The following is a 27,500-nucleotide window of genomic DNA, read 5'->3' as shown; positions in this document are numbered from 1 at the left end:
GGCTCATCTACACGTATCATCAAACCATGGCTGGTCATTTGTCACAAATCTGACGGCCTTTCTACCGACACATCTTATTAAAATAGCCATTAGCATTTCATTTCATTTCTTCTTGGGATCAGGATCTGCTATAGCATCTGAAATATTAAGTGCCTGACTAGCCTTAATAATGCGATCCCAATTGGCTCTAGAATTCAGCCAGACCGTTTTTCCAATGAAGGCATTAGGAATATACTGATTGACAGATATGTCAATCTCAAAGCCGCAGTGATCAGAAACGGCTATACATTCACAGACCTTGACTTATAATAGCTGAAACATCTGTGAATATGAGGTCTAATCTATTACCAGAAATATGCGTGGGTTCCTAAATTAGCTGGACAAAATCGGAGGACACACAAAACTCAAGAGCATACCGGCCATGTTGATATGTGGGATTTGAATTAGCCAATCGCTATGTTTTGCATTACAGTCTCCACAAATAACGAATGAAGCTTCTGAATCCTGTGACAGATCCATACTAATCCTTTCCAAAAGACAGTCATTTATAGAATCGTCGATATTTGGATTGCGGTAAACAGCAAATGCATAAACATTGTAGAACTTACTGAAAATTTTAAAACAAAGAACTTCATGGCAACTATACTCCAAATTTTTCTAACGACAAATAGGTCGTCCGGACTTAGCGTCACAACGATAAAGTTAGGGCCCTCAAACCCCGGAATTGAAAACTCAACCTTTGACTTGTTAGTACTTACAAGCGTCTGAGATAAAACCATCAAATCGTAGTTACAGGCACAACTCTGGAGATAAAGAAAATTTGATCTTAAGCCCCGAATATTTGAGAAAAATACTTTGCAATTTTTCTTAATGTAATGAGTAACAGGCCCAGGGTTCAAAAGAATCAAAATTAATAAAATCAGTATCAAAACTAATAAATAAACTCATAGCAACAGCAACATTGTAAAAATCAACTGAACAATAAACAACAACACCATCAACAACAGTATTTACATTATTTACAAAAATTCTGTTGAAAGCATAAAAAACCCGTGACCATATGTCATTGGAAAAAGCGCTGGAAACAACTGTCGACAAGGTGGGGACAAAACGCTCAGAAGGAAAAGATTGGAAAAAGACGAAGGGACTTTCCTGATAACCCACCAAGCAACTTTTGTTTTCTCATCAGCCTGTCGTACACACTTTTCGAAAAAACAGGAGTGACTGAAAAAGAGTATAAATGCCTGATTGTACCCTCAGGTAAAGGAACTCAAACCCAAGACCATGGAAGGCCACGGTACAATGGTTATGGCACAGTCGAAGGTTGGAGGACAAGGTTTGTATTCAGATTAACCTTCTCTTAGAAGGGTTGCCTACCAAGGCTAAAGAATCCCTTCTACCCGCTGGTTTGATTTCGGAGTGTCCTCCTAAAAGAGTTGCCTGCCAAGGCTGAAGTCTCTCTTCAATCCTAACTCGTGTAAGCAGAGACGTCACACCCTGATGTGAATGTTTTTAACTCATTACCACTACCACAGATGTTCTGTGAAGCGTAACAAGCAATTTATATACTGCAGTGTCGGTGCCATCATTAACTTCGTCCGAATTTCACCGTTCAGCCCGGGAGGTCTTTTCATCAGTCGATGTTAATCTTCTCTTACGCGTTCCTCAAGTATTGTGTGATAGTTATTCATTTAGCGAATTAGTTCTTATTATCCTTCTGTGATTAATCGGCAATTCATATTTTGTTGTTTTAAAATACTTGACAATCCTCCTTACTACTTCCACGATTCAGTATAGAGGTTTTCCCCCCTTAATATATCCATTTTTATAGAGCTACGCTGTTTCTCAATTGACTGCATAGGCAACGGTCACAAGGTGCCTCAGCAAAACGCCATAATTGTATTTAATTTTGAAGTATCACTTAGCGTACAAAATTTTAGAAATATTATAGTTAGTTCTCCAGTGTTCTACGGATTACAATCTTGGTAGGATTTAAGCATGCTACTTCACCATAGATGCGTAAGAAGGATATTTTCATTATATCTTGCACTAACTTGAGATGAACAGTGAAGCATAACAAGCAATTTGTCTGGCAAAGGCGTCATTAACTGTGCCTCAATTTAATTGTCGAAGCTGCTGCTCTAGTTGATGAAAAGAGAGAGAGAGAGAGAGAGAGAGAGAGAGAGAGAGAGAGAGAGAGAGAGAGAGAGAGAGAGAGAGAGAGAGAGAAGTGCATGCATTACAAAAATTCCCCCGAGGCTTGACAATGGCGTCAAGGGTAAATGCCATTCTTTGGAAAGGAAACAAAAGGAGAGGGAGAGAGAGAGATGATACTGATATGCAAATTCAGGGAGGAGTCGGTTGAGGTGACGATCACAATGTAATTCGTCACGTAATTCATGACATCCTCAGCGTCTCATTCCAACAAAGACGTGAGAAATGCTTCGGAAATTGGAACAACAAAGGAAGCAAGCCTCCCGGAATGACGGATCTTATTGTTACTGCCATTCAATTGCCTGCAGTCATAACAAAAGCGTGTTTGGGAGCAAACACGTCTCGATGCGAGGTCATGACAACCAAACTAGTGTTCAACAAGAGGAGGTCGGTGTTCGCTTCTTGTTTTTGATATTAGATTTAGCCAGCCGTGTGCTAGCACGGGCTCTTGCTTCTTGAGCAGTCCTTAAATTAGTGGGTTTTGCAAGTGCATGCAAAATTTGCAGACGGATTTTCGATAAAGCGAAATAATCAGGGCTAACAAAATACAAAATTAGACACCTTAGTGTCATGTACATTTCCGTTGACGAAACGAAGGAACATGTCCTTAGTACATAACCGCCAGTTCTTTTTATTCAGTCAATCAAATGGCTCTAAATATTGATACGTTCGCAGTGAATGTATCCCAGCTATAAGAAAAAAAAAAAAAAAACCCACACACACACACACACCACGAACACTCGGAAGTGCAGCCGGATGGTACTGCACGATTGCTATTCTCTCGACTGACAGCGTTTGTCGTTTTTCAGGATAGGATAAATGAATATATAATTGACAGAAATTGTACATCTCTCATTACTATCACGATAATATGAATTGTTACAGCTCAAGCCCATTTCTCCTGATTCGTTCGGACAAATTGATATTGTATATAATCTTGAAATTCAAACAAATTCAGTGTTATCTTTCTTCCTCCCTGTCTCTCGCACACAAAATTTTTTTTGCATATATATATTATATAAACAAATACATATATATACAGTATATATATATATATATATATATATATATATATATATATAAATATATATATATATATATATATATATAAATACAAAAACTATTTTTGAAAAAAATTTTTTGTGTGCGAGAGAGAGGGAGGAAGATAGATAGCACTGAATTTGTTTAAATTTCAAGATCACATACAACATCAATTTGTCCGAACGAGTCAGGAAAAATGTGGCTGAGCTGAAACAATTCATATTATCGTGATAGTAATGAGAAATGTACAATCTGAGCAGGAAATTTCTTTCTATGCTGGTTTTTCTTTTTATCTAGAGTTCACTTCTATCCTGGATCTACGATGGTCCTGGCAAAGGCCATGAGTGAATGCCTGAAGAAACAAAGAGGCGACTTTTTTCTTTTTTGTATAGTTTTTTGAGAAGCTGAAGATAAGAGGTGCCTAAACATAGTGCATGAATCAGCATTCAATGAATTACCTATCAAAGACTACGTCCTATGTATTTATATATATATATAAAAAGTTAAGTATATCTTAGTTTAACCAGACCACTGAGCTGATTAACAGCTCTCCTAGGGCTTTGAAGGATTAGATTTATTTTTACGTGGCTAAGAACCAATTGGTTATAGCAACGGGACCTACTCCTTATTGTGAATCCGAACCACATTATAGCGAGAAATGAATTTCTATCACCAGAAACAAATTCCTCTTGTTCTTCAAAGGGGATTTGAACTCGCGTCCAGAGTGATAGCTGAGTTATATATATATATATATATATATATATATATATATATATATATATATATATATATATATATATATATATATATATATATATATAGGTCGTAGTCTTTGACGTAGGTAATTCTTACTGAATGCTGATACGCATGTGACGTGCACTATGTTTAGGCGAGACCTCTGATCCTCTACATTTCAATCTCAAAAAAGTTAAGTATATCTTAGTTTAACCAGACCACTGAGCTGATTAACAGCTCTCCTAGGGCTGGCCCGAAGGGTTAGGGTTAAGAGTTATTTTAAGTGGCTAAGAACCAACTGGTTACCTAGCAACGGAACCTACAGCTTATTGTGGAATCCGAACCACATTATGACGGGAAATGAATTTCTATCACCAGAAATAAATTCCTCTAATTCTTCATTGGCCGGTCGGAGAGTGTCTCAAGGTTAAAACTCTACAAAAAGGGAAAAAGTCGCTGCTTTGTCTCTTCAGGCATTCACTTATGGCCTTTGCCAGGAACTATCGTAGATCCAAGATAGAACTGAACTCCAGATAAAAAGAAAAACCAAGAAAGAAAGAAATTTTCTGCCCAGAACGATTTTTTATGAAGCTTCGCAAGCCAGAACTCATGTTCGATTTTCTGAATCCGTTTCACGAAAAGCGGTTAAAAATTTTTTGATGAAAATTTTCACCAATGAAAAGAACATTCGATGCATTCAGGAACCGTAACTTTACAAAAAAAGTGAAGACGAAGAAGAAGAAGAAGAAGAAGAAGAAATCCTGAAACAATCGAAGGGCGACGTTGTCTTGGGGCAGCGCTGCTGTTTATGACAAGCGCGTGTGCCTTTAGACAATGTTGTTTTCTGCCGCGTGTTGAACTATAACATACAAACGATGCAGACATCTATGTTAATATTTGCAAATGTATTTTTTAGCAGTCAGCAGATAATACAACAATCTGGAATTCTCTTATAAAATACTAAACGTGGCTGTAAGATTTGTTACTGTAAATAATTCACTTCCAGGTAAAGTACATTAACAAACTCTGGTAATCTACCCGACAAACACTTGCCGTTCACTCTCTGGTGATGCTTAGACTTTAATATTCAATTCAGACTTCGTGGGTGATTTTATCAACAGTTGCTTTTTTTCTCATTAAACTGAAGAGTATTTGTTGAAAAGTCTAAAGATTTTCAAAAAATTTCACCTGCTAAAGCAAAAGGAATAAAAAAAAAAAGAGTACCTAAAAGACGAAAACACTGGGAAAGAGTTTCTCAAACAAAACTTAACTGATACTAGATTGATATTATTCTAAATATCTTTGATCAGTAAACGTTCATAATTAACGCAGGTGATTATTATCTCGACTTGGTTCTATGCTAATCAGCAAGCTGTTTATGCATATTTCCTTACTCAATTAATTGCAATACTAGACAACCAACACAATCTAGCCTATATGTATAAAAATGGATGTATGTGTGTGTATGTGCCACACCAACTCTGAAATGCATTGAGCAATTTCAACCAAACTTGGTATACATATGACTTACTATCTAGAAATCAGCACAGTGGGGGTAAGACATCACTAGCACCAAAGGGCAGCGAAGGAAGGGCGGGAGGTGCTTGCCTGAAACGGGCTGGTTCTGCCCGTGAAACGGGGCTGGTTATGCCCATAGACTTTGTAACTTTACGAATCAATCATACATAATTTCGGTATACATGACTTACTATCTGGAAAAAGAGTACTGTGGGGGTAAGACATCAATGGCACCAAAGGGGGTGAGGGCGACAGAGAGAGAGAGAGAGAGAGAGAGAGAGAGAGAGAGAGAGAGAGAGAGAGAGAGAGAGAGAGAGAGAGAGAGAGAGAGTAAATGGAAGGGGGTGTTAGAGAGGAGAAAGAGGGGGAAAAAGAGAGAGAGAGAGAGAGAGAGAGAGAGAGAGAGAGAGAGAGAGAGAGAGAGAGAGAGAGAGAGAGAGAGAGAGAGTTTATCGGCTGTCATTCAGTTATCCTGGGCAGCGCTGACTGGTCAGCTATAGTATATATTATATATATATATATATATATATATATATATATATATATATATATATATATATATATAAATATATATATATATATATATATATATATATATATATATATATTATACATGTGTGTGTGCGTGCACATATACATTTGGTTTACTCTAACTTCAATTTGTATTCCAATCAAAATTTAATTTACAGTTAAAATACGCTAAGTCCCATTCCATAAAAAAGCAAATAGAGGGAGATCTCGTGATAATTACTATCTATTTGCACAGTTCCCGCAGTCAATAACCTCAAGTACGCACTGCACCAAATCTATGGAATGATTATAATTCACTGGGCAGCTTCCCAACGATGCTACTCAAGCAAATGAGAATTCCCTTCACACGGTGAAAGTACCGCGTTCTATTTTAGTAAAAAGTTACCGAGACTGGTACGGTGGTGAACCATTTTTTTCACTTACAAACAAACAAACATGCACAGAAGTATCTATATATATATATATATATATATATATATATATATATATATATATCTATATCTATATATATATATATTATAAAAATAATGAGATAAAATATCTAATCTTCGTTATAAAGAACCATATTCTATGCGATATTTCCGCAGTGTCACTATTAGCGTTGCGTTGCAACTGACTAAAAATAATTTCTAAGCATTCAAGATTTTATGCCGTTTTCTATACATATATTAAAATAAATCATTCCTACAATAATATCTATATATGTATATGTATATTTATATGTATATCTGTATATATATGTATATGTATATGCATATGTATATGAAATATATGTGTATGTATATATATTTACATATATTTATATATATATATATATATATATATATATATATATATATATATATATATATATACAAAGTCGACAAAACTTTTCTACTGTAAACACTTCGATACTGGTTAAATTTTACATAAGATTTGAAATGAATTATAATCTAAACAAATCATTATCACTATATGCCTGATAACAAGCAATAGCATTTTTACAGGCAATAAATCAAAAGTCAAATATAAAAAAAAGTACTGACTGCCTCCAAGCTCTAAAAATTAGACTAAAGCTTCTTCTCTACACTCGTTATATTTTCCATGTTCTGTAAGTAAAACACTCAAGTAATGTGCGACAGTAAATATGTTTGGTACCCCTGAACACTTTTTGCCAACGTAAAACCCATCGATAATCCTATAACCGCATAAAGCGTGTAACACCGCAGGCGTAACTGCAAATATTATCAAATGCACGACTAAGCAAAAACTATAGGAAAATGTTCGATAAAGAAAATGCTACATGGAAACACAACTATACATCCTAAACAAAATTGTCCATCCTAGACTAAGATATGAGAAAAGAATAAGTAACAGTAAGAGGCTTTACCTTCAAGAAACTCGGTGAATGAGGGCTCGAAATCCAAGATCTCCTGAGTACACTCCGATGACGCTGTGATGCTGTAATTGGTGATAATCGTCGCGTTGTAATCGCTCGTATTAAACGATTCCAAATCTTCCATCGCTGGTTGTATTTAGTCCTATGTCTTCTGTTCTATAAGTCAGGAATTAAGCTAAATAATCGAAATAACTTCACTAATCTTGCTCGGGTCGAAGAGTTGAAAACTGATCGACAATGATGGCGTGACAATAAGCTTCCTCGGCAACTTCAGTGTTTTGCTTTTCAGTACCTCTTATGTTTGTCATCTCCAAACACTGCTCGGTTTAATAAACTGTTAGTAGACACTCAGAAGCCAAATACACAAGTCAGCACTGAACAGAGTACAACGCGTAATTTCTCGTCGACAGCGCTCGCGCAGAACCCGGTGGGTCACTTGATTCGCAGTGACACCGTCGTACACGCAGCTTTCCACTGAGATATCTTCGGGCCGAATGACCTGCCGTCTAAAATCCCCAACCGAGCTAGGCTGCTGAATTCAGCGTCACCATTACTGGCGGCATAGGTGTGACACCCTCAACTAGGGCCTCAACGCTTCCTGGAAGACGCTGGTAAACATTTGCTTTTCCAGAGGGTCCAGAACCTTTTACAGCACTTCCTTCTCTCTTATGATTTACTGACAATAAACGGACTCAACAACAAACGGCTTGAGAAGTCCCGAAATTTAACCTGTTGCGTAAATCAGGTTTAAGGCAATAAGCAGTTAAATCAATTTATTGCCGATAAGAAGGATTAGTCCATCAGCAATGTAAATCCTGAGTTAAGGGAGTTCCGGCCTTTTGTTGTAGCCTAGTTGTCGTTGTTACATTAAAAACAACAGAAAAGAACCAGCCGCTTAGTCCTTCCTTATCTGCCATCTTTCCATTTCACCTCGCTTTCATACCTGTCATTACAGATAACAAGCCGAAGGAATTGAGAATACCTCAGTTATATCCACTCGTAGGCGTCTCGAAGAGATTCCTGAGAGCACGTGGCATCCTTATGAATCCTGAAAAAAAAACAGAAAGAATAATGAGCATCGCTGATAGTTAAACATTATCATAAAGTTTATGTAAAAAAAAAAAAACTTTTTTAACCAATACTGGTTATCTTGATTTTTATTTTACTGAAAGACTTGATAGGCAGATAAAAAATATTGACTGGCTGGATAAGGTTTGGAAATCTAATAGAATGAAACTACATTCGTAAGTTATACATTATTCTAGTACGAACTTAAATCTTGATATGACAATGAAACTGAATCTGAAAGATTGTGTCGATTTGAGAAGAAAGCTTTAAGAAGAATACTGGGTGTCGGACTTAGTGAGGAAAGATACCGCGAGAGAGATCATGGAACTGCCATAAGTGTATGAGATAATGATAAAGAGGAGATGGCTTAACAAACCCTAAGAGAAAGGGACGTGATTGTGTCAGCTGAACTCCTATGGGTACCAGACGAGTTGGAAGACCCAGACCTACTTGGATGATGGCTATGAGACGGGAAGTTGGAGATGAGTAGAAGATTTTTGAAGTGGAAGCATAGGATAGACGTGAGTGGCAGACCTGCCCAGAGATTCTTTGTGTCGCGCGGTGTTGGAAGCGATAGTAATGAAGATGAATGATTAAATTGGGCAAAATGACTATGTACTGTATTCAGGAAAAGTACTTTTATTAGTCATTTTTTACAAAAAGAAGTCCAGAGAGAGAGAGAGAGAGAGAGAGAGAGAGAGAGAGAGAGAGAGAGAGAGAGAGAGAGAGAGCATAAATCCATTCAATTCTCTACAAAGGTCAAGCAATTTATTTGCTATATACACAAATCTAAATACGTATACAGAGTTTAAAATTTCTTTCTTGAATTTAGTTCAGTACCCTGCAGAATGAGGAAATATCAGGCATTTCATAATTTTCTTTATGAGTCAGTAATGGCATGGACAAACATTTTTGAAAAACACATTAATTCAGATGGAACAGCGCTAATATCATATTTCCTACTAGTATCCTATTTAGAATCACCTTTGCCGTATAAACCTTAAACTCTGGAACATAAAGGTTTAAATTTGGACTTCTAAGTTGTTCATTGAGCTCAGGGCAATAAGGATATACAAAAAAATTATTTTTCATGACTACATTTCTACTTCCAGCACAGCAAGTATCCCTAACACTAAAATCTTTACCATAGCCTATTTCGATATCACTATGGGTGATATGATGCAAAATAATAAGCTTCAACCATTTTTATCAGTAATTCACTGCTAGCTACAAACTTGTTGAAGACCTGTAACAATAAATCTCTTGAATGCTGTCATTCCATATCTTTAATCCAAATGAAAAAAAGGATCGAACATGGCTTAATGCATTAATAATTATTCCTGGAATCAAATGGGGCCTCTGCTATCCAGGTCGATCTCACTCCGCGCCCAAACCTCAGAAGCGCAAGGTCGCTTCTCTGTCCTCATCCCACTGGCCACGTGTCGGGACTTTTGCGGCCTGAATCCATCTCTTGCAAGCAAGCTTCACGCACAGATCCAATAAGAATCCTGCTCTTTGCATTCTGTCCCTGCCCTTGTGAAACAATTGCCTTAGAAGACTCAATTCCATCTTCTGAACTCGACAGTACAAGGGCCACTCAGCATTATTGTTGTGCTAATGTAAAATAATTTTACCAGCCAGTCTCACTTGAAGTGTTTTATAACATTCGTATCAAACTCTTTGTAGGGCTATAGCCTTATCAGATTTATTTATTTGCTAACTGTAGTTACACTTTTTACTGCACATTGCATGTGCCCTGATTGCTAAACTGAGCCTATCCATATTAACTTCTAGTTGCAAATCTGTAAATAAAGTAATGAAATGTAACCGACTGGTTTGACAAGACGACCTTCCCATTTTCTTTAAACAGATGTAATTTCAAGGTTAGTCATACTATTAATTTCATTTATTGCTTATGTTCTGAGATCTAGATGTTGGCCCCTAAGGCAAATTACATTCAAAAGTCAACTTAACTCTTCCAACCGGACTCAGAACGTAACAGTGTCGATCTTGCAAGGCTCCTACTCAAATAGTAACGAGAAATAGGTTTGCTATTACTAGACTAGGAAGGAAGACGAGCCAAGGAATAATGTAATTCGTAAAATAATTCGATTCCATTATTCGCAAGGCAAAAGATAAAGGGTGACAGAACCGAAGCTAAAGATAACAAGGTAAGGGTTATTATTATAATTGTTGTAATATTAAGGATACGTTAGGAACAGATAGGGAAGAAGTGTTTTAAAAGAAGTGATTTGTAGCTGATTTTTTAGTTATTCATATAATAAAGGCGAGAGAGCCAAAAAAGTTCTTAAGTTAGCGACACAATAACTGCCCGTGAAATTTCTGCTTCTCACAAAGAAGCAGAGTAGCAGCGGTGCTACTGACACCAGAGAACTGATATTTAGGAATTTAGGAAGTGCTTTACCAAGGATTTATTAATTGTAAGCCGTGAACAGTTAGCCAAGTATGTTGTTCGAAAACAGTACGGCAGAGGAAGTGTACAATTCCTTTGTCAGTGAAATGAATTCTAAAATTCGTGTTTGTTAAAATACCACGTGTGACAACCTTAGCGGCGCATGCGCGGTCCATTGTCTAACTCGTAATTCCAAGACCGCCAGATCCAGTTCAGATTTTCATTTCAATGTTGCAAGTAAAAGAAAGGCATTACCGATGTTTTGAATTAAATAATTCGATCCTGCACATCGGCACTAATCATTCGGCCAGAAAAGTTTATTGTTCTTTTCCATAAATTTTAAATCACCGATCGAATATTGTATGAGGTGCTTGACGTCACCAATAGCCAACAGCTGTTTCTCTCCCCACACACCCTGTTCCACTTCTCATTGTTTGCTTGCTGAGTGAAATTCCATTTCTTTTCGCCTAATGTAAAACCTAACGAAAAATTTTTGAAGGTAAACTGAAAACCCTTTCCACCATATAACTTGTCATGACAGGAGCTAGGTATTAAATTATGTAAATTCGTAAAGTACATTTTAAAAAGTAACTTGGAGTAATTTTTTCAAAGCCTAATTTTTCACAGTAAATTAGTGTAAGAATTAGAGTACTGTAAATTAACTAGAGCAACGAGTATGGTTCCATACAAATACGCTCTCAGAGAGAGAGAGAGAGAGAGAGAGAGAGAGAGAGCTCTAATATTCTTACATCATCAACCAAGAAAGTTAAAATACAAATGCTTAAGTACCTTGAGGTATTACCATCAACATACCTAGTATGAATTTCCTTCGGTTTGTTGTGCAGCGAATTTCAAGTAATAGATAAAAGGTCCGTCTACTGTTGAAACGGAAACAGTCCTTCTCATCCCACCCCACCCCCAAACACACACACAAATACACAGACACACCTGAGTATGCATCATAGAAGTATAAGATTTTTGTTTATTTATTGTCTTTGTTCAGTGACGTTGTTTCTCCTTTTCTATTAGTGGAACTTAACTTCCTCTCCCCCTTTGTCTTCCCCTTCCAATTTCCCCTCTCCTTCCCTCTTCCCTTCTTTTTCCCTTCCCATCCCCTCTCCTATCCCTTCCTCCTCCTTTACCTTCCCTCTCCCTCCCATTTCCCATTCCCCTCCTCCTCTATCTTCTTACTTGTTTCCTTTTCCCCCTCCTTCTTCCCCTTTCCTCCCCACTTCTCCTTTCCCTCTTCCCTGGCTACACTGCCATGCACTCGGCGTCCACAGCAAAAACGAAAACATTTTACAGTCCCAATCACTCACAACAGCAGTGTAAAGATATTAGAGGAGGATGATGAATTAATTCCTAAACAAATCACTAAATAATTAAAGCCATATTTTTCCCATTACAGCTCTGTATCGGTATTACCTTGAAACAGACTTTTCTATAGTGTTTTAGTTGCTTATCAAGAATTTATTAGTTATTTTTTGTCGCTTGACTCTAATTAACCTCAGAACTGATTATATTTTAGCCATTGCTCATGCGCAGTGTTACAAGGGAACTTTTGGTAAAAAGTGTAGTTTCTTCACTGATGGTACCTTAAATAATAGCTTCCTTATCCAATGCCTTCTTAAATATATGGCTCCCTGATGACTTAAGAATATGTGGAACCATTCCATAATAACAACGTGGCGGTCCGGTCTTTCTCCCTGCGTTTTCCGCCCACCCAAAACCCCGCGTTCCCAAAGGGTCCCCAACCATGCCTGGCAGATATGAGGTTAATAATAACTGACTGACAACAAACAAAACCACCTCCTTCATCAGCAACAGTAAAAGTATTAAAAAGAAAATCAATTTCCAAGGTAATATTCAGTGCAGAGGTTTTGCTTAGATTTACCAACTGCTCATTTATTCATTGTTTTCCATTATTCAATAAATATTTGATAAATGTGAGCCCTGGCCTTGACTTTGACGTAATGCAGTGAATTTGGACCACCTAAACTGTAGGATTACCTAAATGACTTGGCCAATTTACGTAGCTGGCTCCATATGAACAATAGGGCTACCTCATTCAATGCATTACTTGACTCAATTACTTGTAATTAGGCAATCACACACGACTTAATTACGGGTAATTAGGCAATCTTCATTTCGAAATGACCTAGGGGGTGTCTCATAACCGTTAATTTCCCAAACTTTAAAAAATATTTATATAAAAAATTCGACAGATGTCACAAGGTGCCTTTGGCAAAGACCTTCCAGAAAAAGGGATTTATTTTATTCCTGTGCCTAGAAAACGGAATGATTACTTATTATCACACTAATTATGACTCAATTATCGTAATCGTGACTCACCCAGAGTGAAATGGGAACGGTCTTCGGTACTAAATGATGTAAAGAGTAATTTGGACCTCAAAGGGAGATGCGTCAACACTCGAGGGTCACGAATTGTAAACAAAGATGGAGGACAGTTTCCAGTTCGCGATTTTTTTTTATGTTTATATATATTTTCATTCTACTTTTCTGGGTTATCTAGTGCATTTCTTACTATCTTTATTGAAAAATCTAAGTATATTTGTTATTATATATTTTTTTATTTCCATCTCATTATCCTGAACTTTTGCTCTCCGCTTTGACTGAATCAACCAGTTCTGATCTTCTTCTTTTGAAAATAAGCACAAGAATTTACGTATGAAGATAAAATCAGACCCTTTTTTCTAAGAATATCTTGATATATTGTTAAACATACACACTTGAAATCCTTAAGGCACAGTAAGCACCAAGAGCTAAGGGATTAGGTGTAATTTTAATAATATATCAATATATACACGCAAGACAAGGGTCTGATTTCATTCAAATCTTTTAGGAAAGAATTGTACTTTTAGTATTCAGTATTATTTACTAAAACAAGTGAGGAGAAGCATCAGAGCAGGCCTAGTATACTAAAATAACGAAGAACAAAATGCGCATTTGGGAGAATGGCCTCAACAAGTTGAAATATTTAACAATTCTTTCAATAATAATCGTAATAACAATCAATATGTGTGTGTCTATGATTCAAAAGTTTTAAACATCTCGTAGGTATCAGATGATAAGCTCATCACTTCCTCTTTATAGAATAGCTGCTCAGATGGATTATCACAAAAAGTATGGACGCACAGAACAAATATGCGTAAGAATAACACCTCCACTCAAATAACGTAAGCGAATAAGCTGTAGGTCCCGTTGCTAAGTAACCAGTTGGTTCTTAGGGAGGGTTGGAATCGTCCGTAGCATCAGGCCTAGATGCTACATGACCAAAATGGCATAGGCATTTATACCAACAGAACTGGTGACACAGACGTCTCGAGGGCCAAGTCCGAGACACCAGTTCAGAAGAGACAGGCAAAAAGAGGCAAGTCTCGATGCCTTTTGCCTTCCACAGCAGGAGGGGTGGGTGAGCTGTGACACCCCCCAAAAAAAGGCCAGCCAAACTGGCCCACCAAAAAAGGCCCAACCAAAAAGGCCAACAACAAGAGTGAGTCACAGACTGGCTCGGCGACCATGGGGCTGAGCGCACATCTTCAGCAGCATGACAGGGACTCCATGATTCCCCACCTTCAAAATAATCCCCCAAAAACCCCCCACCCTTGAAGGTGTTCATGGCAGTTCCTCTAATGTTGCTTTGGGTGTTTGTGTTCAACCCCACAGTCATCAGGCCATTCTGTGACCCATTTTGTGTTTGGCCTTTTCTCTCAGTCAGTCAGGAGGAGCTCGGCAACTGAGCTTCACCGGATGAACTAGACTGATCTTCCTGCTGTACATAAAACAACATTTTAACCTAGCCACTGAGAGTGGGCAGGCAAGCCAGCCCAACTCAGTGCCGGTCCAAGCCAAGCCCGGATAAATAGGGAGGGTTGGAATCGTCCGTAGCATCAGGCCTAGATGCTACATGACCAAAATGGCAGGGCATTTATACCAACAGAACTGGTGACACAGATGTCTCGAGGGCCAAGTCCGAGACACCAGTTCAGAAGAGACAGGCAAAAGAGGCAAGTCTCGATGCCTTTTGCCTTCCACAGCAGGAGAGGGTGGGTGAGCTGTGACACCCACCAAAAAAATGCCAGCCAAAATGGCAAAAAAGGCCCAACCAAAAAGGCCTAACAGGAGTGAGTCACAGACTGGCTCGGCGACCATGGGGCTGAGCGCACATCTTCAGCAGCATGACAGGGACACCTGAGAAATTACTCTTTATGGCGCAGGAAGTCCTTCCTTCTCGGTCTTTTAGCGGCATCCTTCGGGAGAGCTGCTTTGCTGGACTGTTGGGAGGACTTTGTGCAATTCTCTACATCAAGCTTCAGCAGGAAAAATTTGCCCGCAAGAAAACGGTCGTGAGAATTTCAGGATTCGATTTGAGCTGGATGACTGCGGGATATTGTATAATATGGAAAGGAACTGATGGAGGCCCGTAAGGGGAGAACCGTGACCACCTGCAAGAAAAGGCCCAGTGGAGCAGGAAGAGGATGCTCTCCTACAGAGGATCCAAATTCTGGAAAAGGCTTTGGCTACTGAGAAATATGCGCACGCCGAGGAACTGATTGATCTCAGCCAGGAGGCACAGAAAAAAATCACACAAGCTGAAGATACAATTGAAATTTTCGCAAAGGAAAATCGACTTCTGAAGCAGGCAAACGAAAATAACAAGGGATTAGTAGTTAAACAACGACAAGAAATTGATAATTTGAACGGCCTCATTGCGGAGAAAGATTTAGAGTCCAGGAACAACGGACAGTGCAATGAAGAGTTGCAGAAAAAAGTGGTCAGCCTTCAAAGTAAATACATCACTACAGGAACGTCTGGATATAAAGTGAAGTCGAGTTAAATTGAAGAGGAGGAAGGCGTCTGAAGCAAATTAGGAGACAAAGAATTTCACCTGAATGACAAGACTCAGATGGAAACGAGGACGAAAGAGATAGAACAGGAGAAGGATGGAAGCCTCTTCTTGAGAATAGTAGAAAAAGAAGTCACCGAACTACGAGAGCTGATAAACACTGCTGAATCTGACCTAGGCACGTTTGGGGACCAGGTGAGTGAGGAGGTACAAGGAAAGGTCCTCGCAGCAATAGGGAAGGCTCGCCTCCTCAGCTCTCAGAAGATAGAACAGTTCAGAGGCCTTTGCCAACAAAATATTGATGGTCCCAAAGGTGATGAACCTGCTATAATAGCTGCAGATCTGGCTGGCTTTTGGGACATGGTTTCCATTCAAGTGGACAATGTACGCCAACTTTTCAAAGAGGTTGGCGATCTTAAAAACAAAGGATGAAACAGGAACTTCATTACAGTGACCTCTAACAGTGTCGTTAAAGCGCTACCCACCAAAAACCACCAAAAGTTGCAGCTCCTCGAAGGGTTGCACGAAGAAAAAGAGACGGGATGAGGCTGAAACTCCTACAGGAGAAGCGTAATGCAATGAAGGAGGCCATGAAAGCAAAGCAAGCTCAGGCTGACGCAAATGGCAATGTAGATGACACGGAAATACTGGTGGTGGAAAACAAACAGAGCCATTTGCAAGAAAAGTTAACAGGTGAAAAATGGAGGACGAAAACATAAAGACACCAGTTCAGAAGAGACAGGCAAAAAGAGGCAAGTCTCGATGCCTTTTGCCTTCCACAGCAGGAGGGGTGGGTGACCTGTGACACCCCCCAAAAAAAGGCCAGCCAAAATGGCCTACCAAAAAAGGCCCAACCAAAAAGGCCAACAACATGTGTGAGTCACAGACTGGCTCGGCGACCATGGGGCTGAGCGCACATCTTCAGCAGCATGACAGGGACTCCATGATTCCCCCCACCTTCAAAATAATCCCCCCCCTTGAAGGTGTTCATGGCAGTTCCTCTAATGTTGCTTTGGGTGTTTGTGTTTTCCAGCCTGATCATCAGGCCATTCTGTGGCCCATTTGTGTTTGGCCTTTTCTCTCAGTCCAGTCAGGAGGAGCTCGGCAACTGAGCTTCACGGATGAACTAGACTGATCTTCCTGTACATAAAACAACATTTTAACCTAGCCACTGAGTTGGGCTGGCAAGCCAGCCCAACTCAGTGCCGGTCTAAGCCCGGATAAATAGGAGGTTGGAATCGTCCGTGGCATCAGGCCTAGATGCTACATGACCAGAATAGCATAGGCAATTAGTAGAACTGGTGACACAGATGTCTCTAGGGCCAAGTCCGAGACACGCAGTTCAGAAGAGACCCAGGCAAAAAGAGGCGGAAGTCTCGATGCCTTATGCCTTCCACAGCAGGAGGGTGGGTGACCTGTGACACCAAAAAAGGCCAGCCAAAATGGCCTGCAAAGGAAGCTCAACCAAAAGGCCAACAACATGTGAGTCACAGACTGGCTCGGCGACCATGGGCTGGCGCATCTTCAGCAGCATGACAGGGACTCATGATTCCCCACCTTCAAAATAATCCCCCAAAACCCCACCTTTGCGAAAGTGTTCATGGCAGTTCCTCTAATGTGGCACGGGTGTTTGTGTTTCAACCCCCCACAGTCATCAGGCCATTCTGCTTGACATTGTGTTTGGCCTTTTCTCTCAGTCAGTCAGGAGGAGCTCGGCAACTGAGCTTCACCGGATGAACTAGACTGATCTTCCTGCTGTACATAAAACAACATTTTAACCTAGCCACTGAGAGTGGGCAGGCAAGCCAGCCCAACTCAGTGCGGTCTAAGCCAGGATAAATAGGGAGGGGTTGGAATCGTCCGTAGCATCGGGCCTAGATGCTACATGACCAAATAGCATAGGCAATTAACAGAACTGGTGACACAGATGTCTCTAGGAATGATCCGGGCTTACCAGTTCAGAAAGAGACGAGCAAAGAGGCAGATCTGATGCCTTATGCCTTCCACAGCAGGAGAGATTGGGTGACCTGTGACACCCAAAACCAGCAAAATGGCCACCAAAAGAGCCCAACCAAAAGGCCAACAACAGGGTGAGTCACAGACTCATAAATAATTAATTTCATGTGAGAGAAAGTCTTTGTGTAAATGAATGCTGACCTAGGATTCTTTTCCAGAATCCTGTTGTCTGGCTCTCTGTGTTCTGCCCCTGCCCTTGTGAAACAATTTCCTTAGAAGATTTAATTCCATCTTGCCACGTGCAAGAGACATCTGCAATCAACAGTCCACAAGGGCCACGTGTTAGTCCCTCAAGCTTAAAGTTGTGCTAATGTAAAATAATTTTATCAGCCAGTCTTATGTATTTTATAAATTCGTGCCAAACTCTTTGTAGGGCTGTACCTTCTCAGATTTATTTATTTGCTAACTGTAGTTGTAGCTTTTATGGCACATTGCATGTGCCTTGATTGCTGAACTGCCAGCCTGTCCATATCAGTTTTTAGTTGGAAATCTGTAAATAAATTAATTTAATCTAATCAACTGGTTTGAAAGGCGACCTTCCCATTTTTTTTAACAGATGTAATATCAAGGTAAGTCACTATTAATTACATTTATTGCTTATGTTCTGAGATGTAGGTGTTGACTCCTAAGGCAAAATTTCATTCAAAATTCAATTTAACTCTTCCAACCAGGCTCAGAACATAAATTTATATATATATATATATATATATATATATATATATATATATATATATATATATATATATATATATATATATATATATATATATATATATATATTATATATATATATATATATATATATATATTATATATATAAGATAAAGGGTGACAGAATCAGAGCTAAAGATAACAAGGTAAGGGTTATTGTTTTAATTATTATAATATTAAGGATACTTTGGGACAGATAAGGAGGAAGTGTTTTAAAAGAAGTGATTTGTAGCTAATTTTTGAGTTATGGCATAAAGGTGAGAGCGCTAAAGAGTTCTTAATTTTAGCGATGCAGAATAAATTACAAATTTTATGCTGTAAGAAGTGTAGCAGAGGTGTTGGACGACACCAGCACACTGAATTTAGGCAGAGCTGCGGATGCATGTGGAGGTTTGTGGGTGGAGAGCAGGTGGAGGGTGGAGGGGTGGTGGGTGGAGGGTTGCAGGTGGAAAGCAGACTGTGGGTGGAAGGCAGGCTGTGGGTGCAGGGTTGTGGGTGGAAAGCAGGCTGTGAATGGAGGGTTGTTGTTGAAAAGCAGGCTGTGGGTGCAGGGTTGTGGGTGGAAAGCAGGCTGTGGGTGGAGGATTGCAGGTGGAAAGCAGGCTGTGGGTGGAAAATAGGCTGTGGGGTGGAAAGCAGGCTGTGGGTGAAGGGTTGCGGGTGGAAAGCAGGTGGTGGGTGAAGGGTTGTGGGTGGAAAGCAGGCTGTGGGTGAAGGGTTGTGGGTGGAAAGCAGGCTGTAGGTGGAGGGTTGCAGGTGGAAAGCAGGCTGTTGGTTGAGGGTTGTCGGTGGAAAGCAGGCTGTGGGTGGAAAGCAGGCTATGGGTGGAGGGTTGTGGATGGAACATAGTCTGCGGGTGGTGCGCGAACTTGTATACCAGCCCGTGTTCATTGCAACTATCTCCAATATCTGTTTTCATATTAAGTGCTTTGGCCAGCGAAGTGAGGTCTCGTGCATTTCGGAGAAAGAACGTACAATCATTTAATAACAGTTATTAACTGTAGTGCACGAGTGGGTTTTCACTATCCAAGGCTTGCGTATACTGCAAGCACCAAATCGCACATTGAGTGCAACCCCAAAACCTTCCTTTCCTCATGTCAGAAAGCAGACTTCCTTTCCTCATGTCAGGGAGCAACCACTAATTCTTAGAACTAGCCAGTTCCTCGTTGGGCGAGTGGTTTCCGTTCTCAGCTAGCACTCTGCTGGCCGCGAGTTCGAATCTCCGACCGGCCATTGAAGAATAAGAGGAATCTATTTCTGGTGATAGAAATTCATTTCTCGCTATAATGTGGTTCGGATTCCACAATAAGCTGTAGGTCCTGTTGCTAGGTAACCAATTGGTTCTTAGCCACGTAAAATAAATCTAATCCTTCGGGCCAGCCCTAGGAGAGCTGTTAATCAGTTCAGTGGTCTGGTTAAACTAAGGTACACTTAATTTTAATTAGAACTAGCCACCCACGAGTGCAAGCCAAAGGGTTTCCCTTCCACAGTGCCACTAATCTGAGGCACTGCCAATGACTAGGTTACTGAAGCGCTTACCTTTTCCTTTCCCTTTTATTCATTGCTCACGCTCTGCCTTGGGCAGAGTGCCATTTCCTTCAGTGCAATTTGGTTGTACTGCCTATTAGTGTTGTTCCCTAGTGCCACCAAGACATAGTCCTCATATCATAAGCCAATGCACCTGTACCTGAGATATAGAGTGCCAACAACAGTGTATCTGCCCATAAGGACCTTTGCTCTTTCAGGATCACTCCACTTAATCAGCGTATCCACCCATAAGGATCATTGCTCCTTCAGGATTGCTCCATCAGTGTGACCTCTGCCCGGCACCCTCAGCCACAGTGCCATCTTATTGAGAAGGTGCCACTCCTACAAAGTGCCAGCAAATTACGGCACACTTCCCCACTGTTACAGGCCACTTCCCCTAGACGTCCTAAAAGACTTGAACCATGTCATTAGAAAAGCGCCAAGCCCCCGTGAACATGGGCAAAGACGCAGGTTCAACAGGACGGGAGCTCATCCAGTGGGTGAAAGAACAGCTGGAGACATACTCCAGCAGGAAAGAGAAGAAAAAGAAGATCTGAGGAAGTATGAAGAAGCTAAGGCAGCAAGAAACCTAGCTTTCAAGGAGAGTGAGCTAGCTCTCAAGGAGAAGGAGCTCAAGCTGGAGAAGGCTCGAAAAGAAAGTGCCAAGGCTCTAGCTACCTAACAAGCCTCCAACCCCACACCTGCTGCGCCTAATGCTCCAATATCTAGCATTAATGCTCTGATTCCTAAATGGATGGAGGATGAGCTCGTGGCGTGGTTGGAGGAAGTAGAAGCACTTTTTGAGAACTACTCCACCACCAAGAAGGAGAGGGTCGCACTGCTTGCCAAGCACTTGGACAGCAAAGCCAAAACCGCCCTCAGCTCGCCGGACAAGGGCACGAGAGGGAACATGGTAGACATTCGCTGAGTGATCATCAAAGCATATGAAATCACCCCAGAGAGATAGAGACAGCGTTTTAGAGGTCTTGCCAAGGAAGTTGGTTGGGCCTGGGCTGAATGGGCCTAGCATAAGACCCAGTCAGGACAACGCTGCCTCAATGCCATGGCGTGCACAGAGTTCCAGGACCTGCTCAACCAGATCATGCTGGACCACTCGCTGTGTACCTCAACGACAAGCAACCTAAAACACTCGCAGAAGCTTGTCGTATGGCTGACGACTGGGAGACCTTTAACCAGTCTCACAGCACATCTCACTGGCGCATAGTGCCACCTGGACATCTCTCAGTATCACCTCACTTGAAGAACGGACTCCATGGCAAACCTCAAACATGCAACTCCTGCAAGAGAGTTGGTCACCCCGAATCTGAGTGTCGCATTAAGAAAGGAGTTAACCAGCAGCACCCTCAAAAGGACTCCAAGAACTCCTCTCCATCCACAACCACTCAATCTTCTCCACCGACAGTCACCATAGGGAAATCAGCCCATTCCAGGGGGCCCTGCAGAGACTGTGGAACTGCAGAGCAGTATACTGCTGTATATCCTGGTTGCCCAAAACATATCCCCTCTACCAAGCAAGTAAACCTGATCAGTGCCATGACCTCTGCGGCCATGCCGCCAGATATGCCTCACCCCGAGCTGGTGTGAACTCAGTCTGTCCCAGTGGCACCCCTGGATGGCTCTAGCCTACCAGTGAACCTGCTGGTTACGGTACACTCTGGCTCAGGTATTTGCCTGACTGACTGGGCCCCAGTGCCAGCCATTGCCACTACAGATGAAAAGACCAGTGGATGATGACTTGGATAGAGGAGCAGACTAAGACCATTCCCACAGTCGAGCTTCAGGTGACAACCCCTTGGGGCACGCAACCTCACCACATTGGGGTGGTGAGCAAAATCAGGCATGGAATAGAGTTCTTGTTGGGATGAGACCTCCTCTGGGGATGTCCTTCCCCAACACCACTCTGTTGCCTAGCTACCTCCACCAGGGAGGCCTTACCTCCAGAATTGCCTGACTGGGACACCGTCACTGCAACAGGCATGCCACCATCAACTGTACCTTCCGCTCACCACAGTGGTCGACGGAAGGGGCACTCTCCGTGCAACTCCAGGCCCAGTCCTCGCTCCTCAAAAAAGGATGGCCATCATAACTTTCCTCCCTCACTGTGAAGGGATTTTGCCAGAATCAAGTACTGCTGCAAGACCTGGAACGCAACAGGGCACTCCATGAATTGGTTGTGGTGCCCTAGCAAGCAAAATGCAACAGACACCACAAACAGAACTATTCCAAGAGGCTCTGCCCTCCACCTGAGACAGGAATCTCTGTCTCCCACTACCTTAGGTACACTGAGGGGTTTTGCACCCCTAGGTACCTCATCAGGTACTCCTGACTCCAAATCTGTGCCAGTGCCACTTGAGAGCCCTGAGCAATGCCAAGCTCTGTCCAGCTCAGGTGTTGAGACTCCACTAATCTTAATCTCTGTGCCTGGTCCCAAGTTAGTGCCAGTGTCGGATCCCAATCTCCTAAGGGAGATCCTCCAAACCTCATGGAGTTGATCATTGCAAATTGTGAGCCGCCGGCCCCCGCTGATTCTTCTTCACAATCACCTTCGTCTGCCAAGGATGAACCTCTGGCAGACCTTAACACTACACCTTCTCTGGTCGACTCGGAACTATCTGGCCGGGACGCAGAAGGTGGTTCTACCCTTATGACGGTTGTCGCAGCAGCTGAAGTAGGGAGCCTCCCCGTAGATCCTAGTTCTACCTCTGATTCTGCTCCTGACAGCGCTTCTGGCCTTTCCCCAGAGTCGGTGCCCTTATCACCTCTTAGGAATGGTGTAACCAGACCTTGGCAGAAACCAAAGAAGAAGAAGGGGCAGAGGAGATCCAATTAACCCATAAGAGCCACAAACTCTCCTTGGCACTTGTGTCCCATTGGCACAGTGCCATTTCCATCTCAGGGTGATCCTGGCACCTACCCAGAGGAAGCAGCCTGTGTGATCTCTGCCCAAGTAGACTGACACCTAACACCCTAGGCAATCTTGTAGTAATACCCTGTTAGTTAACTCATGATAAAATGTCCAATACTCAAGCGGGTACACACCTGACCGCTTAACATAATTAACCCTTCAGGTTGCTCATGTCCGCAAATATTGCGTGTGTTATTATTCCATAAAGAATTGTGTAATCTGTAAATAACTGCATTTAGTTAGGTCAGTGTCATTTAATTTAGTGCCAGGGCAGTAGGATAGTAGCCCATGTCAACAAGACAATTTTCCATGTACCCTTTGATTAGGAATAAAGTTCCCTTGTCGTCAGAGACAGCCAGTAGAAGTCTGTAGATACCTTTGTATAGTGTTAGGCTCTGCTGTAGTAAGTTAGTAAAACTAGTATCCCCTCCTAGCAGTTAGGTAGGTCATTTTAGTTGGCTGCATTGCAAAAGTACGACTCATTTAGGGAAGCTAACTAACTAGTCGAGACGAATGACTTACTTACCCAAGGCCTTTCACGCCTGTAAGGGAGTGAATGCCTTCTTAAAGGGGGGAGCTGTCACATATTTAGAAAATTCGGCCCTCCAGTCCATTAGCTAGGAAGTCAAATTTCATGGCGGTTGGAGACCCCCACTAGGGGGAACAGATGCAGGCATCCTAACCCTAATATCAGGACCAGTCAGGATGGTAATTGGACCGCTAGGCTGACCTTTAGTTAGTCTTAACTATAAGACCTATTTCCCTTTGACCTTTGTGCTGGTTGTTATTTGCTTCTTCCAGATATACCCCTGTCCTGTGCCCGCCACTGGAATCAAATGGGGCCTCTGCTACTGAGGTCGATCTCACTCCGTGCCCAAGCCTCAGAAGTGCAAGGTCACTTCTCTGTCCTCATCACACTGGCCACGTGTCGGGACTTCTGCGGCCTGAATCCATCTTTTGCAAGCAAGCTCCACGCACAGATGCAATAATAATCCTGGGATGTGGCTCTTCGCATTCTGCCCCTGCCCTTGTGAAACAATTGCCTTAGATGAGTCAATTCCATCTTCTGAACTCAACAGTACAAGGGCCACGTATTGGGCCACTCAGCGTTATCGTTTTGCTAATGTAAAATAATTTTATCAGCCAGTCTCACTTGAAGTGTTTTATAAAATTCGTATCAAACTATTTGTAGGGCTGTAGCCTTATCAGACTTATTTATTTGCTAACGGTAGTTACACTTTTTATTGTACATTGCATGTGCCTTGATTGCTAAACTGCCAGCCTATTCATATTAACTTCTGGTTGCAAATCTGTAAATAAAGTAATGAAATGTAACCGACTGGTTTGACAAGGCGACCTTCCCATTTTCTTTAAATAGATGTAATTCAAGGTAAGTCATACTATTAATTTCATTTATAGCTTATGTTCTGAGATCTAGGTGTTGGCCCCTAAGGCAAATTACATTCAAAAGTCAACTTAACTCTTCCAACCAGACTCAGAACATATATATATATGTGTGTATATATATATAAATACATACACACACACACACACACACACACACACACACACACATATATATATATATATATATATATATATATATATATATATATATATATATATATATATATATAAGTATGCACAGAAGCACAGGGTGACAAGGAGATAGCCGGTCATCAGGCGTTATATTTATTGCCGACGTGTTTCGTAAGAACATAGTTACATCATCAAGGTTAAAGAGAAAACAACACAAATTGAAAATATATGGAATATAACTCTGACTCTAAGAGTCTCAACAAATTACACAAAACATACATTAAAACAAAACAATTTAAAAAGCACCTGGTAGACTAAAAGCTGAAGGCTGAATGATTCGGAAAGGAGGGAGAAGCAGCGAAGAAAGTGGGCTCAAGTCAGATATGACCGTACAGAGGTGTGAACGTTCAACCTGGCACTAACTGCTTAATAAATAACGATTCTAAGATGAGCAGTCCGTGTAAACAGCTTGTTTGGCTCAAGACAGAGAAGTCAGAATAATTGATAGTGGTATTACAAATTTTTGTGTGATTTCTGATATTAGAAAATTCAGGATTGGACAATCTGCAGCCAGAACGATGGCTGACACCAGTATGAATCAGCTCAGACCTTAAGCAATCGTTTAATCGAACCTACATTACATCTGGGGCAACTACATTTATATACGACTGAGGGCTGCATTACTGGGCAGATTCTGTCTTTAAATTTAAAAAGTGATCATATTGTAAGGGGATTTTTTGGTATTAAAATAACTTGCAACATTTTAAAGTGTTTTTCAGTGGCAGACTTGAGATTCCTTCTAAATTTGTCATCTTGGATGTATGGTTATTGGTAAAATATTTATACATTTATTGAGCATCGGCAATAAATATATCACCTTCTGATGACCGGCTATCCCCTTGTCACCCTTCCTTCTATATACTGTGGCCCTCGCTTGCATATATATATATATATATATATATATATATATATATATATATATATATATATATATATATATATATATATATATATATATATATATATATATATATATAATCATATATAGATACATAACTAACTAACTATATATATATATATATATATATATATATATATATATATATATATATATATATATACATGTAGACCACATGAAAGGTGAAAATAAAGACCAGGTACCTGGTCTTTAACTAACTAATATATATTTGTCACGTGCATGACTTATTGCTGATATATATATATATATATATATATATATATATATATATATATATATATATATATATATATATATATCTTAACCGTAGATACATAACTAACACTGTTTCTTACAAGAACTGAAATGATTTAGGAACAGGACACAAGAACCCTCTTTCCTCTTCACACAAACGTAATGCAATGTATGCTTGAAGAGGTGTCTTCCTGTACGAGTGACGTCATTGCCGTTGAAGTGTAGGTGAAATTCTGAAGGCCCCGAAGGGAACAGGATTTTCCTTACACAGGCACGAGTATGTCTACGTAAGCTATAGCAAATGAACGATAGTGAAACAATTAACCTCTAATAGTGTAGACCCCGTAGTAAATTTACTGATTCTTTTTCTGATGCAACTTTCCGAAGGTGACAAAAATATCAGGTAGTACCTTTAGGTAATACACGTTACCCCCCAAGAAAGTTAAGTATACCTTAGTTTTACCAGACCACTGAGCTAAACTGTGGTCATTGCTACAGGAGAAATCTTCGTTCTTAGGGTTCTGGCTACGGCTGCCAAATGACTGTGCTGTTAGGATAACACCAACTAGTCTTACATCCTGAATGGACGCTCAGGATTACGAATTTACATGAGTCACGATCAAGTGCTTCTCGCCACGCCTTCGTCCTAACCAAACTTATTTTATCAAGACATTTCCTTCGTGGGAGGGGCGTTCGACGTCATAGTGTTGATCTAACCACTGAGTCCGTCCTAGGTATCTTACATTCACTAAATATCTTTTTTATATCGGATGGTCTGAGGACTACAGCACTTACAGTATTGGATTCAATGCCCGATACAACACGTCATGTTGAAATTCTAGATTCAATATGTTTCATCTGTGATTTACAGATACTTTGCCGCAAAAATTTGATAAAATTCAGATCTCGAGAAAAAGAAAAACAACCAGACGACGAGTGTCGATACAGACAAAGATCTCTTGAGAAGTGTAGAGAAACGATCGCGTGAGACTGGGAGGCAAAAGTCATGTTATCGCATGGTGGATAAGAGCAGCAATGGGAGATTAGTGAGAAAAAATAACTAACGAACTCATCAGTAGCAACATATATATCAATTTTGGTGTGACTAAAATCTTTACAAAGCTACTACGGACTTGGGTCATCTCCATTCAGATTTCATGATTAGTTATGAATATGAATATACTATTGTTTCTGATTATATTTTCCCGATTCTGTCTTCACCGAAAGGGATTTTTCAAAATGTAAGAAAATGACTAACTGTTGATACTGAAATTAGTCAACGATTTCCATACGTATTTATAAAAACCCTTGAGGCTTCATACATGTTGACTAAAAGGGCACATGGATATAGCTACTACTACTACTACTACTACTACTACTACTACTACTACTACTACTAATAATAATAATAATAATAATAATAAGACCGGCGAAGTTGAAATAATTCAGATTTTTATTCCCTTCCATTCCAGATTTTGTTCTTTGATTCGGCCATTCAATTCCATACAACAAGGCCAATTAAACCTGAAAATAGCTCTTACGAAAATCAAACAAATATAAAATCATAAGGTATCAATAACGTGTCTTCTTAGGTTTTGACGGTCTGTCTCTGAAAATGAAAGATGACAGGAGTTTAGAGAACAAAGGCTTGAGACCTAGATATGGTGACGAAGCTTGTAATAATGTAGGCTAACCTTACAACTTATCTTTGGGCTCAAGTTCCGCAATAAAAGTTAATCCTTTTATGCAAGTGGCAAGAAAAGTGAAAATTTGACCTACTGTTACGTATAAGGAAAAGATCAT

General features: G+C 40.5%; 2 protein-coding genes across 3 annotated transcripts in view; one reads left to right on the top strand and one right to left on the bottom strand.

The window, feature by feature from the left end:
* The window catches only part of LOC136851886 (organic solute transporter subunit alpha-like), a 152,335-nt gene that overhangs the window by 119,110 nt on the left and 5,725 nt on the right, over positions 1-27,500 (bottom strand). For both annotated transcript variants that reach the window (XM_067126217.1, XM_067126218.1), the window contains exon 2: positions 7,409-8,465. In XM_067126217.1, the coding sequence (XP_066982318.1) occupies positions 7,409-7,541 (133 nt within the window). In that variant the 5' untranslated portion in view covers positions 7,542-8,465. The remainder of the gene's footprint in view (positions 1-7,408; positions 8,466-27,500) is intronic.
* On the top strand, positions 15,826-16,197 carry LOC136851787 (disks large-associated protein 4-like). Its single transcript, XM_067126099.1, has one exon. It carries the CDS (start codon positions 15,826-15,828, stop codon positions 16,195-16,197), a length of 372 nt encoding a protein of 123 aa, XP_066982200.1.

Source organism: Macrobrachium rosenbergii, chromosome 24, assembly GCF_040412425.1.
Source record: "Macrobrachium rosenbergii isolate ZJJX-2024 chromosome 24, ASM4041242v1, whole genome shotgun sequence".
Taxonomy (NCBI): Eukaryota; Metazoa; Arthropoda; class Malacostraca; order Decapoda; family Palaemonidae; genus Macrobrachium; species Macrobrachium rosenbergii.
The sequence above is the reverse complement of the archived record's forward strand: the minus strand, read 5'-3'. Positions and strand labels throughout refer to the sequence as shown.